Source organism: Lipotes vexillifer, unplaced genomic scaffold (genome assembly GCF_000442215.2).
Source record: "Lipotes vexillifer unplaced genomic scaffold, Lipotes_vexillifer_v1.1 scaffold182, whole genome shotgun sequence".
Taxonomy (NCBI): domain Eukaryota; kingdom Metazoa; phylum Chordata; class Mammalia; order Artiodactyla; family Lipotidae; genus Lipotes; species Lipotes vexillifer.
In genome coordinates, this window is record NW_006798798.1 from 3,198,344 (window position 1) to 3,219,896 (window position 21,553).

The following is a 21,553-nucleotide window of genomic DNA, read 5'->3' on the forward strand; positions in this document are numbered from 1 at the left end:
TGGGTCGTCTGGTGTAGGACATTTTCCCCCTGCCTGCCACCTCCTTAACAGGCCCTGTGTTTATTGGTTTAGTGTTTCCATGTGTATATCTTTTTGAAAGTGTGTTGATTTTAAAGTGCAATCGAATTACGAGGGATGTACAGTGGAGGAACATTATACACTCATTTGACTTACACAAATTTAACCCTATGTGATCGATGCAAAAAAATACCTATTTTTCATCTTACGTGGCCCCAAAATGCAAGTCATTCACTTCAGCTGCTACACAACCAACCAACAGTGATTTATATCCTTGCACAAGCAAAAATGGACTGTATGGGACTTAATGAAAGACAGCACAGTGGAAATAGAGCCATGTATGTTATATTTTATGGGAAGTTTACAGTACCTTCAAGTACCGTGATTTTCATTTTAAGTGCTACCTAAAACCAACAACCAGTATGAAAATACTGTTTTTGTAAAGGCAACTTGTGTTCATTGAATCATTGGTTTAGAACTTTTCTTCAATATGCCAGTTGACTGTTTGGTGGGGGGGAAGTGTATTGTAAAGGGCTAACTGGGATGTCGACTTTTTTCTCAGATTAGCCAGAGTTGGGGTCCAGCTGGTAGTAAACAGGTATGCAGGAATTAAAAAGCCTTTGAGTCTGAGATTCACTGCCTCTTGGATCGCTCTCATGAAATTCTGAAATGGCCTCTGGCCACTGGACAAGTAGCCATTCAAATGGGCTGCAAAGGCAAGTTCCAGGAGCTGCTTTTGCTGCTGCACTCTTTTTTTTTGCGGTACGTAGGCCTCTCACTGTTGTGGCCTCTCCCGTTGCGGAGTGCAGGCTCAGAGGCCATGGCTCACGGGCCCAGCCACCCCGCGGCATGTGGGATCTTCCCGGACCAGGGCACGAACCCATGTCCCCTGCATCGGCAGACGGACTCTCAACCGCTGCGCCACCAGGGAAGCCCGCTGCTGCACTCTTGATTCATGGGGGTGGGCGTAAGGGGGAAGATGTCCTTGGAGTTGCAGTTCCAACTAAGTCTCTTTTACAGATTTTGTTGATATTTAAAGGCAGAAATCAGCTGAAGTGCAGAAGTTAACTGATTGGATTTATTTTTGTGAAAGTACTGAGTTATTCTGAACACTCTGCTCTTTCCTCTGGGCTCACCAGTGTTTCAAGAAGCATACACATGCCATGCATAAGCACTCCCTAAGACAGTGGTGGCTTCCTTTCAGAGAATGTGAAAAGAGGAACTGCCTTTTTGATAAGATTGTGTTTTCCTTAGTGTATTTCTTTCCATAAGCTGTCAAATGTTTCAGGTAATCTTTTAACACGTTTGATTTTTAAATATTGGTAGTGTGTTCTAGGTACTAGGCAACGAAAGCAGTTCACTCCTTCTACAGCCTCCTAGTAACTGTGTAAATATGTTTATTGAAAATTACATATGAATTTCTCTCAATTTTTTAGAGTCAACTGAGGAACCATGAGAGAGAGCAACACAGTCTTCCAGATACCTTGTCAATAGCAACTTCTAATGAGTCAAGAATTTCCAGTGATAAAACTGATGGAAAATGTGTTCAGGAAGGTATCTGCATTTCTTTGTATAGACGATATTGACTAGCATATGAAGTAAAAAAATGCCCTTCGTTGTCATGTGGGTTATTTTCAGGACTAAAGCTCCATCTGTTTGCCTCTATTTTTAAACTGTGTGAGTGAATTTTGTCTCAGTACTAAATGAAGTACTGTATTAGTAAGTACTCAGCCTCGACTGTATAGGTAGATATATTCTGCAATGTATGCTGTCCTATAAGAGCCAAGCACAGCAGAGACCCTGAGATGACAGGCCAGCAAGCCAGGGAAGCTGCAGCACTGAAAGAAAGCCTCCTTTCCTCTCTCAGTACCAGCTGACCCACTGAGAATGTAGCTTTTGCAGATGGTAGGCCCCCACCTCAATCTTTAACTGAGGCCTCCTGCTGTGATCTTATTCTTATCCAAGTGTAACTGCCAGATTTCATCTGCATTATTTAAAAAAACAACACAGGCTGTTTTTATGTACTGGTTAGGTACCAGTCGGCCGAGTTTCTGCTAATAGGAATATTAGAATCAAAAGATTTAATTAGAGTTCCATGAAAAGGCGGATGCCACATCCCGGAGAATTAAAGTGTAATAAGCTGTGATTCCTTGCATCAGCTCACTTAAGTTGATATACTTTAAATGTCTCAAGTGTAGTACATAGTGTTTATGGGAAGTAAAATATACTGGAGTGACTTTCCTTTTTAGATTTCCTAAGAATTAAAGTTAGGAAAAACTGCAGAGTAAAGTGTTTTACCATAACGTTTCATTAAACTGACCCCAGAAAGCAAAACTGATTCTAGAATGTTTCTGAAAGAACTGATTTTGATACCACTGCAGCACCAAAATTCCCTTGTCAAACAGATGTCATCCCTGTAAAACTATCCAAAACAAAAGGAGTTTATGACGTAGCATCTGTTCCTGCCATAGATGGCTGAGCTAAAACTGTTTTGTTTCCTTTTTACAAAATAGCCCTAAATGCCTCCTTTAATTTTAATTCATTATGTTTCCATATCCCCTTTAAAGGAGACATTAAAACATTTGATATCTTTGGGCCATAAATCCCTAATGAAGGAATAAAGTAAGTACTACTCACTCAGTGGCACCAACTGTGGTTACTACCAGCAGTAGAATATGTCTTTTCTAGCACCATCTCTAAAAACAATAATTTTAAACTGGCCAAATGGGTTAACAAATTAAAACGCACAATTTGAATTTAAAATATTGAAATGTCAGCTCAAAATTAAAATAACCAATTTGAGCTTCGTGGCATTAGCGTCTATCCACCACATTCCATTTTGCAGCCTCTCTTCTTTGTGGCGCATGCTCCGTTTCTTAGGGCTGCACGTATGGATTTTAAATTGCTTGCTGTGCCTCTCCTCCCCACCCCCACACCTCCACTTGGCTCTATTTGCTGTCCCCTATCGTGGTAGTGTAACAATTCAGACGGCGGATAACCTCCGGCATACTTACATCTATACTGATACTTTATTGATTCGATATTAGATCTTTCAAAATCTAGTTTTCAGGCCAAAGAACAAGTTTTTAGCTCACAAAGAAGATAAAAATAATTCATGTTTATCAAAACTTTTTTAACCCTTTAATAAACTAATTAAACAAGAGGGGAGATGCATGCTTCTGTGGCTCCCGGAAGTCTTCATCCATCACAATAGCACAGATAACTTGTGGCACGTTTTTGACTCAGAGATCCAATGTAATAGTACCTCAGACATTTGTTCTGCCAGAAGGCGTGGAATGCCCATCTTGAGCTGGATACTGTGCTAGGTGCTTGGAGTGCGGTGGAGGTGTCACTGCCTTCGAGGTACCCAGCCCAGTGAGGAACCCAAAACTGTACTGACAGGTATGTCAGCAAACACCACAGGTGCTCTGAGAGCTCTGGGCAAAGCACTTTCATATGATGTTTCTTCATGAAATTTAATTAAATTGTTCTTTATTGTAAATCTATAATTTGCCAAGTCCTGGGGATTCTGTGTAAGCAAAACAGGCAGATCCCTACCCTCAGGGAGTCTCCAGCTAGTGATGGGTCAGACTTGACCCAGACATGCAGGTAACATACAGACTGCGGTGAAGGAGGAGTACAACATGCTCCTGGGCTTACCAAACCATGCTGGGATGTTCCAGTGTTTCCATTTTGTAGATGAATAAACTGAGTCCTTAAGAGGTGAAATAATTTGCCCATGACCACATTGGTACTAAGTGGCAGAGCAGAGACTAAGCCCAAGTTTTTGAAATTTAAATCCAATATTCTTTCCATTGGAAACAGTTGCTTGAAGTAGCACAGGCTCTCATTCTGTGCTATATTAAGTTTCTCCATCTGTCATTTTTATTAGTTGTCATTGATCTGTAATATTTCTCACACAAAACCATTATCCAATATTTCACACTTCATTTTTTCAGTTGTTTTTTTTTTAACTGTATCTGGAGCAGTGCCACTTTTCAAGTCCAAGTTTTTAACCTACCAATTAAGAGCAATACTTAGATTATAATTATGATTAGTGTGTGTATTAATGTTACAGATTTATACCAGGAAATCAGGACATTTTGTTCTGCCTGGCAAAAATAGTTATTTGCAAAAGAAATTTTAATTTTAGAAAGCTTAAATTTAACCTAAGGATTTTCTTTGTTTTGCTAAAATTTCCATGTGGGTTTTCTTTTGTATCACCAATTTTACTTTTATGCAGTGTGTGCTGTGTTCTACCTGAGCTTTCTTCCTGTCGTGTCTTGTTCTTCAGCTCCTATGCTTGCTTTGTTTCTGAATATAAAGCAGTCAGGCTATGAATAGGCTGTGGACTTTGTGCTGACAGAAGCGTAAATAAATCACTGAATATCTTCAGGAACAGTTTCCTATGATCACTCATTCTGCTTGTATTGCCTCAAGCTTACCCTGAGTTGAATTCCCCAGCCCTGTTGTTGCAGAGTGAGTTTAGTGACAAGGCCTGTTCCCATGGATCCATGTTTCCTGGATTTCGGAGAGCTGCATATTCATGTTAGTCCTTGTAAGCTGTCAGTTTACTAGGTATAATTATACTACATTAAATAGCACTTAATACTTTGCCATTGCTTTCCCTTCTGTTTTTGTTTGATAGCTGACAGTTATAAACAAAGGAAACCTACAGAGTGAAAAAGCTTTGGGCTTTTTATATTGAGTTTGTTAGATATGCTTTGTAGCCATACTTTATAATGTTGTATTATAGTATTAAATTACAGCTTGTTGGCAAACAGTGTTTCCTTAAGGCAATATATCCCATATTGATTAGACTAACACCTTTCAAATTAACAGTGTATCTCTGGTTAATTCACCTGCTACACAATCAGCAGGGCAGCTGGCATCAGGTTCATTATATTTTAGAATTTTGTACAAGGTTCTGTAGAAGCTAACCCAATGTATCTATGTTTACAGATCAGATGATATTCACTTTACATCCACTGATAGTGCAGATGTAGGAGAACCTGTAAAGCTACATTCAAACTTGTTAACTTTATTAAACAGTGAGAAAGCCTTCATTGAAATGTTAGTACTGTCTCGTATAAATACTCGTTTACAATGGAATGTAAATGCTGTCATTTTAATCTAATCAAAGCACGTCACTAAAACTGTGAAATACTTTGTCCAGGGAATAAGTCTTCGGTCCAGAAACAGTATAGATGTGATGTATGTGATTATACAAGTACAACGTACGTTGGTGTCAGAAACCACAGACGAATCCATAATTCTGATAAGCCTTATAGGTAAGTGTGATGATCCTAGAGTTTTAATACTTGTGTTACAATACTCTATAGTAAAGAAAAAAGTAGAAGTAATTAAAAATTCATAGCAGTTGTTTAAACATAGGTTAAGCACGAAGAAGCTTTCACTTCCTGGTTTCATGAGTATTGCTTACTTTGTTAAAGAATGTGAATTTTAAGCTTGAGTCTTAGGATGATAGGCTTTTTTTTTTTTTTTTTTGCCGTACGCGGGCCTCTCACTGTTGCGGCCTCTTCCGTTGCGGAGCACAGGCTCCAGATGCACAGGCTCAGCGGCCATGGCTCACGGGCCCAGCCACTCCGCGGCATGTGGGATCTTTCCGGACCAGGCCACAAACCCGTGTCCCCTGCATCGGCAGGCGGACTCTCAACCGCTGCACCACCAGGGAAGCCCTAGGCTTATTTTTGACTAGATTTTGTCTAGTTGCAATATAAGAAGATGTCTATATCCATCAGTTTCATGTGGGTATAAACTCATAGCAGTTTTCAGTGCTTAGAGTACATTTCAGTAATTTGGCAGTTAAGTACTCAGTATTCCAGCAAAAGATTCTTAAAACTTAAAAGTAATAAAATTCCCTATGAAAGATTCTGTTTTTGAAAATAAATCTATCATGTGTAGAGTAAGGTCATTTAATTTAATTTTGTCACTTGATTTTTAACAAAAGCCAATTCTAATACGTATTCAGAAAATATAGGCATTCTCAGTTGATAAAGATAGGCTGATAAATAGAAATAATTACTTCTTAAATAAACTTGGCCCCTTGAGAATAAACTGCTTGTTGTTTAAGTAAAGATGCAGATATTTCTGCATAGTTTGTCCAGCTGTCACAGAGCAATTTGTTCTACTTGCAGCTGTGAGGGAACATCAAGCTTCCACTCAGAGTTAAGCCAGTTACCATAACCAATAGTGAGTGCTAGGCAGTGGCATGAGCTCTTTTAACCCCTTAACAAAACTTGATTCGTGTTTTAACACTCTCCCCAGGTTTCATAGGTATGATACAGGTCACTGTGGGAAAGTTACTGTATTAATATCTAAATGAAAACCTGACAGACTATGCCTTAAAATGCCATTGTTTGATCCCATAGTGTGGCTCTCTCTATATATACATGTATATGGTTTTAAATATTTAATACACACTTAATTCGCTAACCAGCAGACTTATTTATAATCATTTTGCCGGCAGTGTATCTCTTTGCAAAAAGTTTTGTAGCTCCATGGAAGCTGTTTGATGTTGTGTCATTGTCTCTATTTTTATTTCAAATATTTTTAAAACTGGGATTGCTAAGAAAGATTTTTCCCCTGAGTAGTATTAAGGCCATTAACCATTATTAACAATAGCTCAGTGCCATACATTGTAGATGAAGCATGCTAAGTAGTATTTAACATGTATCATTTATCATTTACACTAGGAAATATTTAGGAGAGTGTGATGGAAATGGAGGACACTAGTTCATCTCATATGAGGAGAAAGCTTTATCTTTATATTTCAGGTGTCTGTTCTTAAATTTAATGAAATACCATGTAATCCAGGCAAGAATAAGATAACATTCTCTGGGTCTAGAACTAGACTGTTCATTGAAATTCACTGAGAAATATTTATTGAGCAAATATTATATTCCAGGGGCTGTGTTAGACTCTTAGACTGTAGTCACAATAAAACAGTATCATCCCATCCTGATGGTGGCCCAGATTTCACAGAGGACAAAAAGAAAAAAAAAAGGTATCATCCCTGCCATCTTGAAGCTTTAGACAATGAACAAGTAAACTCTCAAATATACAATTGTGATATTTATGAAAGAGGTTAATGATTGATTCTGGTTCTATAGAAGAGAGTTTCACATCCACCTGAATAGATTAGTCTTAAGCTAAAAGACTCATTTTGATAGCTTTTGCTATTTTAGGGATTATGTTTTCTCATGTTCTTAAAATATTCACACTTACAGGATTGGTTGCAAGTTGTCCTAGGGACTTCCTTCCAGTGGGCAACATCCTGTGAGAATCTTCTTCCTGTTACATCAGAGAAGTCTCAGTATGTTATTTTCCAGATTTGTTCACACTGTCTCACTGGGTTTGACCTGAGTGCCTTAGAAAACATGTTGTCATACCAACCCCTCCATGTAATTATTACCTTTCACGTAAGGCTTATTTTCCAACTTTCAAATCTTGTGACTCTTCTTTTAACCTTCTTTAAATACTTATCCTTCTTTGTCTTCGTGGGATTTGCTGTCTACAGAGCATTATGGATTAACATGTTCTATTCCAGTATGTTTCTGGGACTTTCTCTTCATTGTCACATACTGTTTGCCTTAAGCTTAGTTAGCTAGGGAGCACAGCCTTCTTGATATCTAATTTAATCACAGTAGTTTTTCTGGCTTATTTCATTTGTGCTTCACTCAGTTCTGCTGCCTAGTACACTTATGGTCAGAGTTGAGACTTGTTTTCTCAGGGTGCCTACCCTGTGCATTTCTCATTCCCTACTTTTTGTAAAGAAACGTGCTCACAAGTAGCAGTGATAAATTTCTTATAGAGTGAGAGTGCATTGCTACACCACATGTAGTCTTTGCATGAGGGCAGAACAGGTTGATTGTGTGTGTTTAATGTGCCTGTTATGTGCCTGTCTCTGCAGTATTGATAACTATTCTTTTCTCTTGCCTTTGCTTTTATGTTGCCATACTGGTCCTTCACTGAGCCCATTCGTGTGATCTGGGCAGTATAGCTTCATTTATCAGAGCTCTGGCTCTGGGAGCACATAGTCCTGGGACTGAATCTGAGCTCTCTGACTTATGGCATTTGTCCCCTTGGGCAAACTATCTCACTTCTCTATGCTTGGCCTTGTCATTTCTAAAATGAGGATAATTAAGACACCTGCTTTACAGGACTGTTGTAAGGACTAAATTAAATACCATATGTAAGATCCTGGCACATCATAAGCACCCCATAAATGGTAGCTGTCTAATAGTTATTGGGCCCAGTTTTTATCCTTATCCCTTCTCACTGATTCATTGTCTAACCATACACACAAAAAAATGTTGACCTCTCATCATTTGGGAAACAGAGTAATTCTGTTCGTGGACAGGAAGCTTATTAGTTTTTTTTGTTGTTTTTTTTTAACAAGAGAGATGCTGTACCCAGGCAGAAATACTGTCACAGCTGAGGTCCCCATGCTGTGTTGACTGCCTTGGAGGCGACTCAGCGTCTTGGGGAGCACTCATGCCCTAGTCTCAGGCCTGGACCATACACCACCTCTGCCCAACCGGGTGACCCTGGGGATGTTATTCTAAGCTAACCCTCCTTTCCCATATGAGCCTGGTGAGAATGCTCACCAGCTCATAAATTTTGGGGAGGATTGAATGAGATTATATGTATTAAGCACCGACCATGTTACTTGGAGCATTGAAGGCCCTGGTTCCGTTCTTCTGCTCATCAAGTCATGAGGTCATCTCAGAAACCCTGTCCTCATTGCAGAAGGAAGAGAGCTGTTTTTCATTCCCATGTTAGGACAGGGAAAGATGAAAAAAGCATCATCCCATCCCAGTCCTACCAAATGCAGCAGGCTTTGTTTTTCAGTGCTTTATTAAGGAACATTCTGAGTAAACCACATACCAGTTATTGTTATACTTGATATTTATAGCACTGACCCCAAAAGTTACTAAAAGGTCCGTTCAGAATTTTCAAGTATTGGATTGTCTTCAGTTTAGTTTAATATTGCAGTACTAGAGTTCCCCCTGCTTTCCTTCCCCCAATACCACCTTTGTGAATGACTGGCTAGAGATGGAAGATGGGGCAACAAAACGTCTTCCTCAGGTTCCCAAGTTTCCTCCTGACTATGTGGCATTGAACCCATTTTCCCTTAGAAACATAATTGTATTGGTACTTAGGTTCCAAAACTACATGGCAAGGCGGAGGGTAGGAGGGACAGCATGACAGAGGGAAGTACATGGTCTTTGGACTAAAGTACTCAGCACACTACCTGGCACATAGTAGGTACTCAGTAAATGACTGGTAATTATGTGTATACCTCAGTTTTTTTAATCTATAAAATGGCTCTGGTTGTATAAGTTTATTATATTTTGAAAATAAATATGTAGTAATATTCTTAAGTAGAAGAGCTACCCAGATATGTATGTTTATTTTTTAATACAAATCCTATTTTAATACCCAGCCCCAGAATACCCAATATTTCCTTAAATGTTTCAAAAGTATCCTTTTAGAGTTATTTTGTTTATATTAGGAGGTCTAAACATTGCATTTGATTGATAAGTCTCTGTCTCTTTTTAAAATTTTGAAATAGACTTTATAACTTACAGCAGTATATATCATGAAAATTACGTAAGTTAAAAACATACAGTTTGATGCATAAATTAAAAGCATACAGCTTGATGAATGGTCACAAAGTAAACCCATCCTTGTAACTCCTCAGACCAGGAAATAAACCATTGCCAATTCCTCAGCAGCACCCTCTTCTTGGCCCTTCCACTCGCTAACTTCCCCCTATTCCCCACCAGGTAATCACCATCTTGACTTCTAACATCATAAATTAGTTTTGCCTGTTTATGAACTTAATATAAATGAAACCATACAGTACATATTCTTTTATGTCTACCTTCTTTTTTTTTATGAATTTATTTTTGGCTACATTGGGTCTTCGTTGATGCGTGCAGGCTCTCTCTAGTTGGGGTGAGCAGGGGCTACTCATTGTGGTGGCTTCTCTTGTGGCAGAGCATGGGTTCTAGGCGAGTGGGCTTCAGTAGTTGTGGCACGTGTGCTCAGTAGTTGTGGCCTGCAGGCTTCAGTAGTTGTGGCTTGCGGGCTTCAGTAGTTGCCGCATGTGGGCTCAGTAGTTGTAGCGCATGGGCTTAGTTGCTCCATGACATGTGGGATCTTCCCGGACCAGGGATTGAACCCGTGTCCCCCGCATTGGCAGGCGGATTCTTAAACCATTGCTCTACCAGGCAAGTCTCTATTTCTAGCTTCTTTTACTCAACATCATTGTGTGTAATTCAGTGTAGAACTAATGCATTCCTTTTTATTACTGTATAGTATTCCATTGTAAGATTATACCACAATTTATTTTTTTATTGTACTACTGATGGATATTTGGATTATTGCTAGATGTTCCCCCATTGTGAATAACACCATTTTGAATACTCTTTTACATATGTTTTGGTGCATATATGAAATGGTTCCTTTTCCATTGGTTTACACCTAGGAGTGTAATATGTGGGTAATAAGGGTGTGCTATGTTCAGGTTTGGTGGATATTGTCAACAGTTATCCAAAATGGTTATACCAGTTTACAGTGGTTGTACCAGTTCATACCCTCATCAACACTTTGTATTATCAGTCTTCAATTTTGATCATTCTGGTAGGTGTGTATGTTGTTGTGGTTCTCATTTGCATTTCCTGATGATTTATGAGGTTGAGCATCTTTTCATTTGTTAATTGCACATTTCTTTATTGGGTGCTCTGCCTTTTACTGACTGATTTGCAGCAGTTCTTTATGTGTTCTGAATACAAGTGTTTTTGTTTATTATGTATATTGCACATATCTTCTAAACTGTGGCTTGCCTTTCTACTGTCAGTGGTGTCTTTTGCAGAACACAGATTTCTAGTTTTAATGTAATGAAATTTATTAATCTTTTTCTTTGTAGTTAGGGCTTCTGTGTCTTTATACTCTGAAGTTGATGCTGATTTTTCTGAATAGTCTTGTGAGTAAGGTAGAAAATGAAGGGAGGGGTAAAAATGTGTGCTTATAAAATAATGACCCTGATTTTCAGGGATTCACATCAACTAGGTCAAAAAACCTGTGTGCTTATGTGTTAATGACCCTGATTTTCTAATATGACACAAAAAGTAAAAGAAAAATCTTTAAAAAAAAAAAAAAAATCCAGGGACTTCCCTGGTGGTCCAGTGGTTAAGACTTTGCCTTCCAGTGCAGGGGTTGCGGGTTTGAGCCCCGGTCGGGGAACTAAGATCCCACATGCCTCACATTCAAAAAAACAAAACATAAAACAGAAGCAATATTGTAACAGATTCAATAAAGACTTTGAAAAATGGTCCACATCAAAAGAAAAAAAAAATCCAGAAAGGTTTTAAGCAATGGAAATGACATTTGGAATGACAGGGTTGCCTTCTGTGTGTGGTCAGTCATTGTAAAAAGTCTGGTCTTTATATAAATATAAACATATTACAAACAGTAATAATAGCTAACATTTTTTTAGAACATTTTTCATGGACCAGGCAATGTGCTAAGTACTCAATATGTCAGCTCACTTAATCCTCATGACAGCCCAGTACTTAGGAATATTACTACCCCAGTGTTGTAGATATGGAAACAGAGGCTGGAAGGACTGAACAATTTTCCATGGTCTCAGAAGTGGCAGAGCCAGGGCTTGAACCCTTGCTCCTATCAGCTATGCCATTCTGCCTGTACCTGCTTGGCCAGAGAGAACTCTTCGTGAGCCATACTGCTGCTGCATGCCAAACCACCTCCAACTTAGTGGTGTGAAACAACAGCTCATTTATTTTGCTCAGGGATTCTGTGGGTCAGGAATTCAGAAAGGGCACTATAGGGGTGGCTGGTGTCTGCTCCGTGAAGTCTAGGGCTCGGGAGGGAAGGCTTGAAGGCTGGAGGTGACTGAGATGGCTGGGGTTGCAGGCATCTGAAGGCTCCCTCACCAGTCTGGGGGTTGATGCTGGCTGTCGGCTGGGGCCTCAGCTGGAACACGTACATGATTTCTCCACGTGGACTTTCCAGATGTGCTAGTTCCAAAAGTGAATGCTTAGGTAAGAAGTAGGCAAAACCTGTATTACCTTTTATGCCCTACCCTTGGAAGTCACATACCATCACTTCCACCATACTTGCAGACTTCTTAAATCTCATTTAATCTGAAGGCATGTTGAATCGTTAGTCAATTGTGTTGGCTTGGGGAAAATTTCAAGTCTCTGAAAAACTTCAGTTTGTTTTAAGGAAAACAGTTTAGCTGATAGTTTAATTTGGAGGGAAAATATATGTTTTGTTTGGAAGGAATGAGCTAAAGGAGTTTGTTTTTCTCAGTGGCATAAAGAGTTCTTGGCTTCATCACAAAATTTGAAGGGGCTACTTCTCTGGGCCTTAGTTATTTACTCCTTTAAAAGCACAGAAAACTAATTGAATGTGGTAAGACAAACCCTATTGCAAAATTTCTCCTGCAGTCTTTTCATGTATGTTCAAGTCACACCTCGAATATTGCAGGACATCCACGTTCTGCTTTCCTCTGCCTAACCTCTCAAGACAGTTGTTCCTAACTGAATCAGACCTGGAGTAATGTCCAAGTAAGGCCCCAGGCCAAGGAAATAGGGTAGTTTAACCACATCCTTATCTCTGTGGGGTTCTGGGACTAAAAGTAACTGACCCTTTATCAATGGGAGAAAGCCTGTAGAAAAATTCAGTCCGTTTTTTAGCCAGATTGAGAAACCTTGGGTTTTCCAATGTCACATGTTTTCCACACCACCAAGCAACTCAATTCTCAGCAGATATTAGCTGAGTGTTCTGCAAATTTAATTCAATTCTGACACTTTTCTACCTGGAGATAGTATCAGATCCCACCAGTTAAGGGCCCAGTCCCACAAGACTGCCGTTACTTCAGATGCCAATCACAAGTCTAGGTTGTTACCTGTGCTTCTGACTGGCTGACTGTAAATCAGGTTTTAAGTCAACTGTAAATGAGGTTCTCATGACTCCCTCCTCAGGTTTGATTAATTTGCTGGAGAGGATATTATAAAGGATACAGATGTACAGCCGGATGAAGACGTACAGAGGGCAAACTCTGGAGAGGTGGAACTTCCATGCCCTCTCTGGACATGCCACTCTGCCAGCCCTTCCATGTGTTCACCAACCCGGAAGCTCTCTGAACCATCCTTTAGGTCTTTATGGAGACTTCATTACATAAGCACCATTGATTAAATCATTGGCCTTGATGGCTGAAGTCAATCTCCAGTCTCTCCTCTGGACTGAAAGTTCCTACCCTCTAATCACATGGTTGGTTCCTCTGGCAGTCAGCCCCAATCCTTAGTTTACCTAGGAGCTTTCCAAAAGTCACCTCATTAACATAACGAAAGACTTCACTGCTCTCATCACTTAGGCAAGTCCAAGGGTTCTAGGAGCCCTGTGCCAAGAACTGGGACTAAGACCAAATACATATTATTATAAATCACAATATCACAGGTTTCTACATTGACTTTCTGTTCTTTTTCTGACTCAGCAGAACACGTGGTCATGGAATTTACACCTTCATGAAAGAATATAGATAATAAGTAAACTATAATTTCAGAAAATCAGTACAGCAAAGTGCATAAAACAAGATAGTAGTAATAGTGGTTTGTTCTAATTTTTTTTTAACTAAGAGAATTTGGTTTGCTCCATGGAATTGTATAGGAAAAGTGGAGAAGGAATGAAAATGAGAAAATAATATTTTAGCTAACGGAAATATATTCTTAAAAAGGGAGTAAAAATATATTTTAAGCCACCTTTACATAACTTCGAAGTTGAGGTTCTCTTATAGTATCCCTTCTCTAATCAGTTAAAAATCATTTTAGTAAATGCTTACCCTTATCAGATTTTTTTTTCATACTTAGATCTTTTAATGCATATTCACCATTATAAGTGTCCCTTCAGAATAACCTGTGTACCAGGCTAAGGTAGGTACTCATAGAATTAGGACTTAGTTGTTCAGCACACTGCTCTTTATTTATCTCTCTTTTCCTCTTCTTAAAAAAAAATTTTAAGGACTTCATATTAAGGGATATTGATTAACAGCAAATTTTACAGAAATAAGTCTTTGTCCAACAAAATGAGAGAGAGAAACTTGGAAAGTAAAAAGCTTCATCTATATGCATTGTTTACTTAGGAAAGCTAATGAAAGTGGTAGATTCTAGGTTAGCTCATAGATTACATTGAATTGTTAGAAAAGAGCATTTCTGACCATGCCTAATATTTCACTGTAAATTTTAGCTTTTCTCAAACTCTAAGGTGTACTTGTCCTCCACACACTATTCTAAAAATAATTTGAGTGTTTACTTCTGGAATATGTGATTCACTACTTCTGTAAATATCCATTATTTATTTGTTTATTTTAATTTTTATTTTTGGCCATGCCACACAGCTTGCGGGATCTTAGTTCCCCAACCAGGATTGAACCTGTGCCCCCTGCAGTGGAAAGCGCAGAATCCTAACCACTGGACCACCAGGGAATTCCCTCCATTTTATTTAAATGTGCTTATTTCATCATACCTGGTGTCTCCCTAATGTAGTAAATGCTGACAGGTCAGAAGCCTTAAAAATGGCAATGTCCCACAGTTCAGTAACATTCTTACCTCTCAGAACGTAAGAGGGGCAATCAATATGGGGCACACAGGGAGTTTCTAAGGTATACTGGTAATATTCTATATCTTAACTATGAGTGTTCGTTTTTTTCTTTATTATTCTTAAAGATTATGGGGGTTGGGGGGATGGACTTTATCCTACAGAATAATTAGCAATACATATAGCTATAGAACATATTTGTCACAAGATTGTTTATAATGTTTAAAAGATCAAAAACATTCTCTGTACTAATAGTAGAATGATTAAGTGATGACACTTTCATAGGGTGGAACATTAAACCCCATTGAAAACGTATAACTTTTAACTTGAGAAAGTACTATGGAACATTGTCAAAAATAGGATTAAAAATCTGTAGTATGCTTCCACTTTTGCTTCAGATCTATGTATGTACCTTAAAAAGATTGGGAAATTATGCAAGTGATTCTTTAGAATCTGTACTTAACTTGCCTGTATATTTTTTGTATAAGGGATATAGATTATATAATCAGGGAAATGTTTAAATAAAGACCGCATTTGCTGACCAGCTGAGTTAGGACAGAAATTGGCTTAGCAATTTTAACTAAACATCCAAAAGCAGGGGCTCCCATTTTAGACAATATACCAAAGTAGATAAAGTGAACAACTCTCCCAATGACAATAACTAAAATGCTAGGTAAATATTTAAAACAGTGTTTATATGTATAGTTCATCTATCAGGGAAACTGAGAAACTGCAGAGGTAAAAATCAAAGTAAAGCAGGTAGCCTGTGAGGTAAATGAGCTATACCTATTAACATGAATGAATCTCAGAAACATTGAGTTAAGACAAAGAAACAAGTCACACAAGAATACATAAAGTGTGATTCTATTTATATGCTCAAAAATATGTGAATAAACAATATGTTAGGGATACATATAGGTAAAACTAAGAAAAAGTAAACAAATCATATAATACAAAATCCAGAGAAGTGATGCCTCTTTTGAGGAGGAACCGGGTATGAGATGTTGAAGGAACCCACAAAGAGCTCTTAAGATAGAGGTAATGTTCTTCCTTAAGCAAGTATTATGAACCCAGCGTTTATCATTTTTTTAAATTGCATATACACCTTATACCACTCTTACATGTTTCACCAAAAATCATTTTTTCAATCATAAATGTAAAGTATTACAAATTCTGTGGGACAAATACTGATAAGAAAATGAAGTTAAGTATGTGGATTTTATGGGTAGTTCAGTTTCTTGTTTGAGGTTTTGATTGGGTAATACATACGTGCACAGATGAACTTTAGAATCAGCTTGTCATAGTTTCCTCTTAAAATAATTCCATTGCTGTTTGTATTGGGATCATGTTAAGCTTCTAGATTAATTTAGAAAGAATTAACAACTTTATACAAACAAGGTATGGGCTTTTCCATTTCTTCAGGTCATCTATTCTGTCCCTTTAAAGTTTTTTCCATGTATATTATTGTGTACATTTCTTGTTTTGCCTGTGTATATATCCACACACACATATATGTATGTATTAAGTACACAGATAGTCCTCGGTTTGTGCAATAGCATGGGACTTTAAAAATGACCATGCAAGCTGGAACCATGCAAAGCCATCTTAATTAATGGTGAAAATTACAATTGTTCGATTACCTTTAAACATTTTTCTTAAAACATTAAAAACTCTTTTCTGTCAGTTATATAGGGAAATGAAAAATACTAAAAGTAATATTAACCTAGTATACTGTAACTTAAAACTTAGAAACATTGAGAATTAAAGTGTTTTATTTCTTGTAAGAAACTTCTCAAGAGTAGTTTGCGTGGTGCTTGCCTTCGCATTATAGGCCTTACAGCATGGGGTGAGCAGCTTTTCTGTGCATTGGCCAGGTGTCATACTCCTTTCTAAGTATGGATCAACTTTCAAAGACATTTTATCCTTTGCTCTTTAAATATCATGAAACATCTCCGAGAGTTTCTGTAATATGAAATTTTTCACTGGCATAACCTCCCTGGGGAATCTTATTTATGTCGTTAAGTTCATCTTCATGGAGATCCTCTGGCTGCATATCCCCAGTTTCTTCAGTGGTGGCAGTGTCAGCATTCTTGTGCAGCTATTTGTTCTCTAACTCCATTTACATTTGAGTCTAATTTTACTTCCAGTGTTACCACTTTTCTGTTTCTTGCTCTGTGTACTTCCATTTTGTTGGCCAGTTCTCTCTTTTGGATTATCCATTTTTGTAAAATGTTACATGGGTTTATCACTGGGATACAAGGAGGCAACGTAACTACATACTTTGCTGTCTGTGAGTGAATTAATAAAGTGAGTGACTAATCACTGACAGACTTTGAAAGAAACGACGTAATTAGTCACTGATCATAAAGTACCTTTGTTTTCATAGTGGACCAAAGAGTTCCTGGTGAAGTTTGTACTCTACAGTTACTCACAGTTAATGTACTAGGAAATTTGAACAGTGTTGTTAGGAGACTCATTTAACTAAGCCATAGTAACCAAAATCCATGCATATCAGAACCATACACAGCAAGGACTGCCTACATACACACAAGCACACACATACACACATACTTATTGCTAGGCTTATTCCTATGTATTTTTTTTTTCCATTGCTCTTATAACTTGGATCTTTTTCTTCCTTTCCTAGCTTTCAGTATTGTTACTTGGGAAAGCTGTTGATCTATTACAGGATGTTAGCTTTACATGCTTATTGAATTATCTTATTACTTGTAAAAGTTTTTAATTCCTTTTGGATTGCCAGGTATATAATTGTATTATCTGCAAATAATTTTCTCAACCTTGCCTTAATGATATTTGTACCTCTTCTTTTATTACCTAATTGTACTGACTAGTAGCTCCACAACACTTAAGTAATAGTGGGGATAGTGACCATCCTTATTTTGTTCTTGGGCTTAATGGGAATGATTCTGGTGTTTCCTCATCAAACTTTATACTAGGTTTGGGGTTGAAAGAGATATGTTTTTGAAGATAGATAGATAGATAGATATTTGTAGAATTATTCACCTACTGTATTTTGGTGAGAAATTTTATTGAGTGTTAACTGGGTTTAACTGTTGTCAGCCTGATCCAAGTACCTCCTAAAATGTGGTAGGGAACACAGCTGTACCCATGAAGTATATTTGAAAAAAAAAAAAAGAAGTGAAAAAAACTAACCCTGAATCTAATGAAACCTCTACATCAGTAGTTCTCACCAGGTGAGACATTTGGCAGTGTCTGGAGACATTATTGGTTGTCGAAACAGGGAGAGAAGGTGCTAGTAGCCAGTGATGGTGCTGAAAACATCCTACAATGCCCAGAGCAGCCCCCACAATAAAGAATTATCTAGCCCAGTGTCCAAGGTTTAGAACCCTTTTCTAGGTCTCACTACCAGTTTACAAAAAATGTGGGGAATACAGGAACATAACACTAACAGAAAGTAATCAGTGCAGTTCATAATATGAGAAATTCTAGAAGGCAGATGACCTGGATTCTTCAACATATGAATGGCATGAGGGGGATGGGGGAAAGGAAGAAGAATTATTACAGATTAAAAGAGAATTAAGATATATGCCAACCAAATGCAATATAGTACTACACCATTTTATATGAGGGACTTGAGCATCTCAGATTTCGGTATCTGTGGGAGGTCTTGGAACCAGTTCCCTGCAGATACCCAGGGGTAGCTGTATAGATCTTGTTTGGATCCTCATTCAAATAACACATTTCTGCCAACATCAGGGAAATTTTAAGTTGGGGGAATACATGAAACAAGACTGGCAGAATGTCGATAATTATTGGAGCAGGGTGGTGGAGATTCATTATTCTTTCCTACTTTAGTTTTTTGCTTAAAGATTTCCATAATAAAACGTTTTGTTTGGATACTGAATTTCTTTAGATTAACTTTCAGTGACAACAGTGAAAATATGACTTTCCTCTTCTGATCCTTTCAAATAGTGAATTATAATAATACTTTTCCTAATATTAAATTCTCTGTATTCCTAAAATAAGTGTCCCTTCTTCATGGTATTATTATTGTTTTAATGTACTGGAAGATTCTGTTTGCCAGCATTTTATATCTGCATTGGTAGTCATAAGTGAGATTGATGTGTAGTTTTCTTTTTTCTGTTGCCCTTGCCAAATTTTAGTATCAGTGTTATTCTAACTTCATAAAAAGACTTTGAAAGCCTTTTTTAACTCTCTGGAACTTTTAAAGGTTCAAGCTAATTTAAATACAAAGAAGCTGGCTACTCTATTGACTTCAGCCACTGGAATGGTAGGCCTTTAGAAAAAGAAATTGGTTATCTCATTTCTTTTTCTTCTTTCTCTGTTTCCTAAAAGAATGAACATATACTGGTGCAAACATCACAGCTTATGGGCTGTGTTCTCAATGACTTTTTTTTTTTTTTTTTTTTTTTTTTTGGCCACACCACGCAGCATGCAGGATCTTAGTTCCCTGACCAGGGATCAAACCCTGCAGTGGAAGCGTGGAGTCTTAACCACTGGACCGCCAGGGAAGTCCCAACTGTCGACTCTTTTTAATAGGCTATTTTTTAGAGGCAATTTAGGTTCATTGCAGTATTGAGAAGAAGTACAAAGATTTCCTATATACTCTCTGCCCCACACATCCATAACCTCCCCTGTTATCAGCATTCCCCACCAGAGTAGGCCATTTGTTAGAATTGATGAGCCAATATTGACACATCATTATCATCCTAAGTCTGTAGTTTATATTAGGGTTCACTCTTGGTGCTGTACACTATATGCATTTGAACAAATTTATAATGACCTGTATCCACGATTACAGTATTATAGTATCATACAGAGGAGTTTCACTGCCCTAAAAATCCCCTGAATCCCACCTATTCATTCCCCCTCAGTGGCCCAAACCCTGGGGACCACTGATCCTTTACTGATTCCATGGATGTGTAGAGTCACACCTTCAACTTTGTCCTTCTCCTTCAATATTGTGTTGGCTATTCTGAATATTTTGCCTATATCCATATAAACTTTAGAATCAGTTTTGTCAGTATCCACAAAATAACTTGCTGGGATTTTTATTGGAATCGTATTGAATCTATAGATCAAGTTGGGGAGAACTGACATCTTAACAATATTAAGTCTTCCTATCCATGAATATAGAATCTCTCCACATTTATAGTTCTTTATCAGGGTTTTGTAGTTTTCCTCATATAGATGTTGTACATATTTTGTTAGTTTTATACCCAAGTTCTTCGTTTTACTGCTAATGTAAGTGGTATTATGTTTTAATTTCAAATACCACTTGTTCATGGCTGGAATATAGGAAGGCAGTTGACTTCTGTATATTAACCTTGTGTCCTGCAACCTTGCTATAATCGCTTATTAGTTCCAGGAGTGTTTTGGTGTATTCTTTCAGATTTTCTGCGTAGACAGTCATATCATCTGTGAACAAAAAAGTATATATATATATTTAGCTAAGACTTCAGTTATGATGTTGAAAAGGAATGGTGAGGGAGGACATCTGTGCTTCATTCCTAAACTTACCAGGAAAGCTTCTAGTTTCTTATCAAGTATGATGTTACCTATAGATTTACTGTAGATATTCTTTGTCCATTTGAGGAAATTCCCCTGTTCCTAGTTTGCTGAGAGTTTCTATCATGAACGAGTGTTGGATTTTGTCAAATGCTTTTTCTGCTTCTGTTGATGTGTTTAGTATGTTTTTTCTTTACCTGTTAATGTGATGATTATGTTGATTGATTTTCAAATGTTGAACCAGCATACTTGGGATAAATTACACTTGGTTATGGTATATAATTCTTTTTATGAATTGTTGGGTTCAATTTACTGATACTTTGTTAAGGATTTTGCATCTATGCTCATGAAAGCTATTGGGCTATAGGTTTTTCTTTTTTTCTTGTACTGTCTTTGTGTAGTTTTGGTATTAGAGTAATGCTGGCCTCATAGAATGAGTTAGGAAGTATTCCCTCTGCTCCTATATTCTGAAAGAAATTGTAGAGAATTGGTATAATTTCTTCCTAAATGTGTGGTAGAATTCACCAGGGAACCCATCTGGACCTGGAACTTCCTGTTTTGGACCAGATTCAATTTCTTTAATAGATACAGCCCTCTTCAGATTGTCTGTTTTTTCTTGTGTGAGTTTTGGCAGATTGTGTCTTTCAAGGAATTGGTCCATTTCATGAAGGTTATCAAATTTGTGGGCGCAGACTTGTTCATATTATTCCTTCATTATCTTTTTAGTGTCTGTGGGGTTTATAGTGATGTCCCTGCTTTCATTTCTGGTACTAGTAATTTTTGTCCCTCTTTTTTCTTAAGTATCCTGTTTTACTTGCTGGCTTATTGATTTTATTGTTCTTTTCAAAGAACCAGATTTTGATTTTGTTGATATTCTCTATTGATTTCCTGATTTCAATTTCATTGATTTTTGCTCTAATTTTTATTATTTCTTTTCTTCTACTGACTTAGGATTTAATTTGCTCTTTTTTTCTAGTTTACTAAAGTGGAGACTTAGATGATTAATTTTAGATCTTCTTTTCTAATACATGCATTTAATGCTATAAATTTCTCTCCAAGCACTGCTTTTACTACATCCCACACATTTTGATAAGTTGTATTTTCATTAGTTTAAAATATTGTAAATATTTTTGTGTGATTTCTTCCTTGACCCATGTGTTATGTATAAGTGTGTTGTTTAATCTCCAAGTATTTTGAGATTCTCCAGTTATCCTTCCGTTATGGATTTCTAGTTTCATTTTGGTCTGAAAGCAGACACTACATGATTTCTATTCTTTTAAATCTGTTAAGGTGTGTTTTTTGGCCCAGAATGTGGTCTGTCTTGGTGAATATTTCATGTGTGTTTGAGAAGAATGTGTATTCTGCTGTTGTTGAA

General features: G+C 37.5%; 1 protein-coding gene across 2 annotated transcripts in view; it reads left to right on the forward strand.

Moving 5' to 3' along the window:
* The window catches only part of ZNF507 (zinc finger protein 507), a 44,623-nt gene that overhangs the window by 9,860 nt on the left and 13,210 nt on the right, over positions 1-21,553 (forward strand). For both annotated transcript variants that reach the window (XM_007470933.1, XM_007470934.1), the window contains 2 exons: positions 1,455-1,572; positions 5,195-5,309. In XM_007470933.1, the coding sequence (XP_007470995.1) occupies positions 1,455-1,572; positions 5,195-5,309 (233 nt within the window). The remainder of the gene's footprint in view (positions 1-1,454; positions 1,573-5,194; positions 5,310-21,553) is intronic.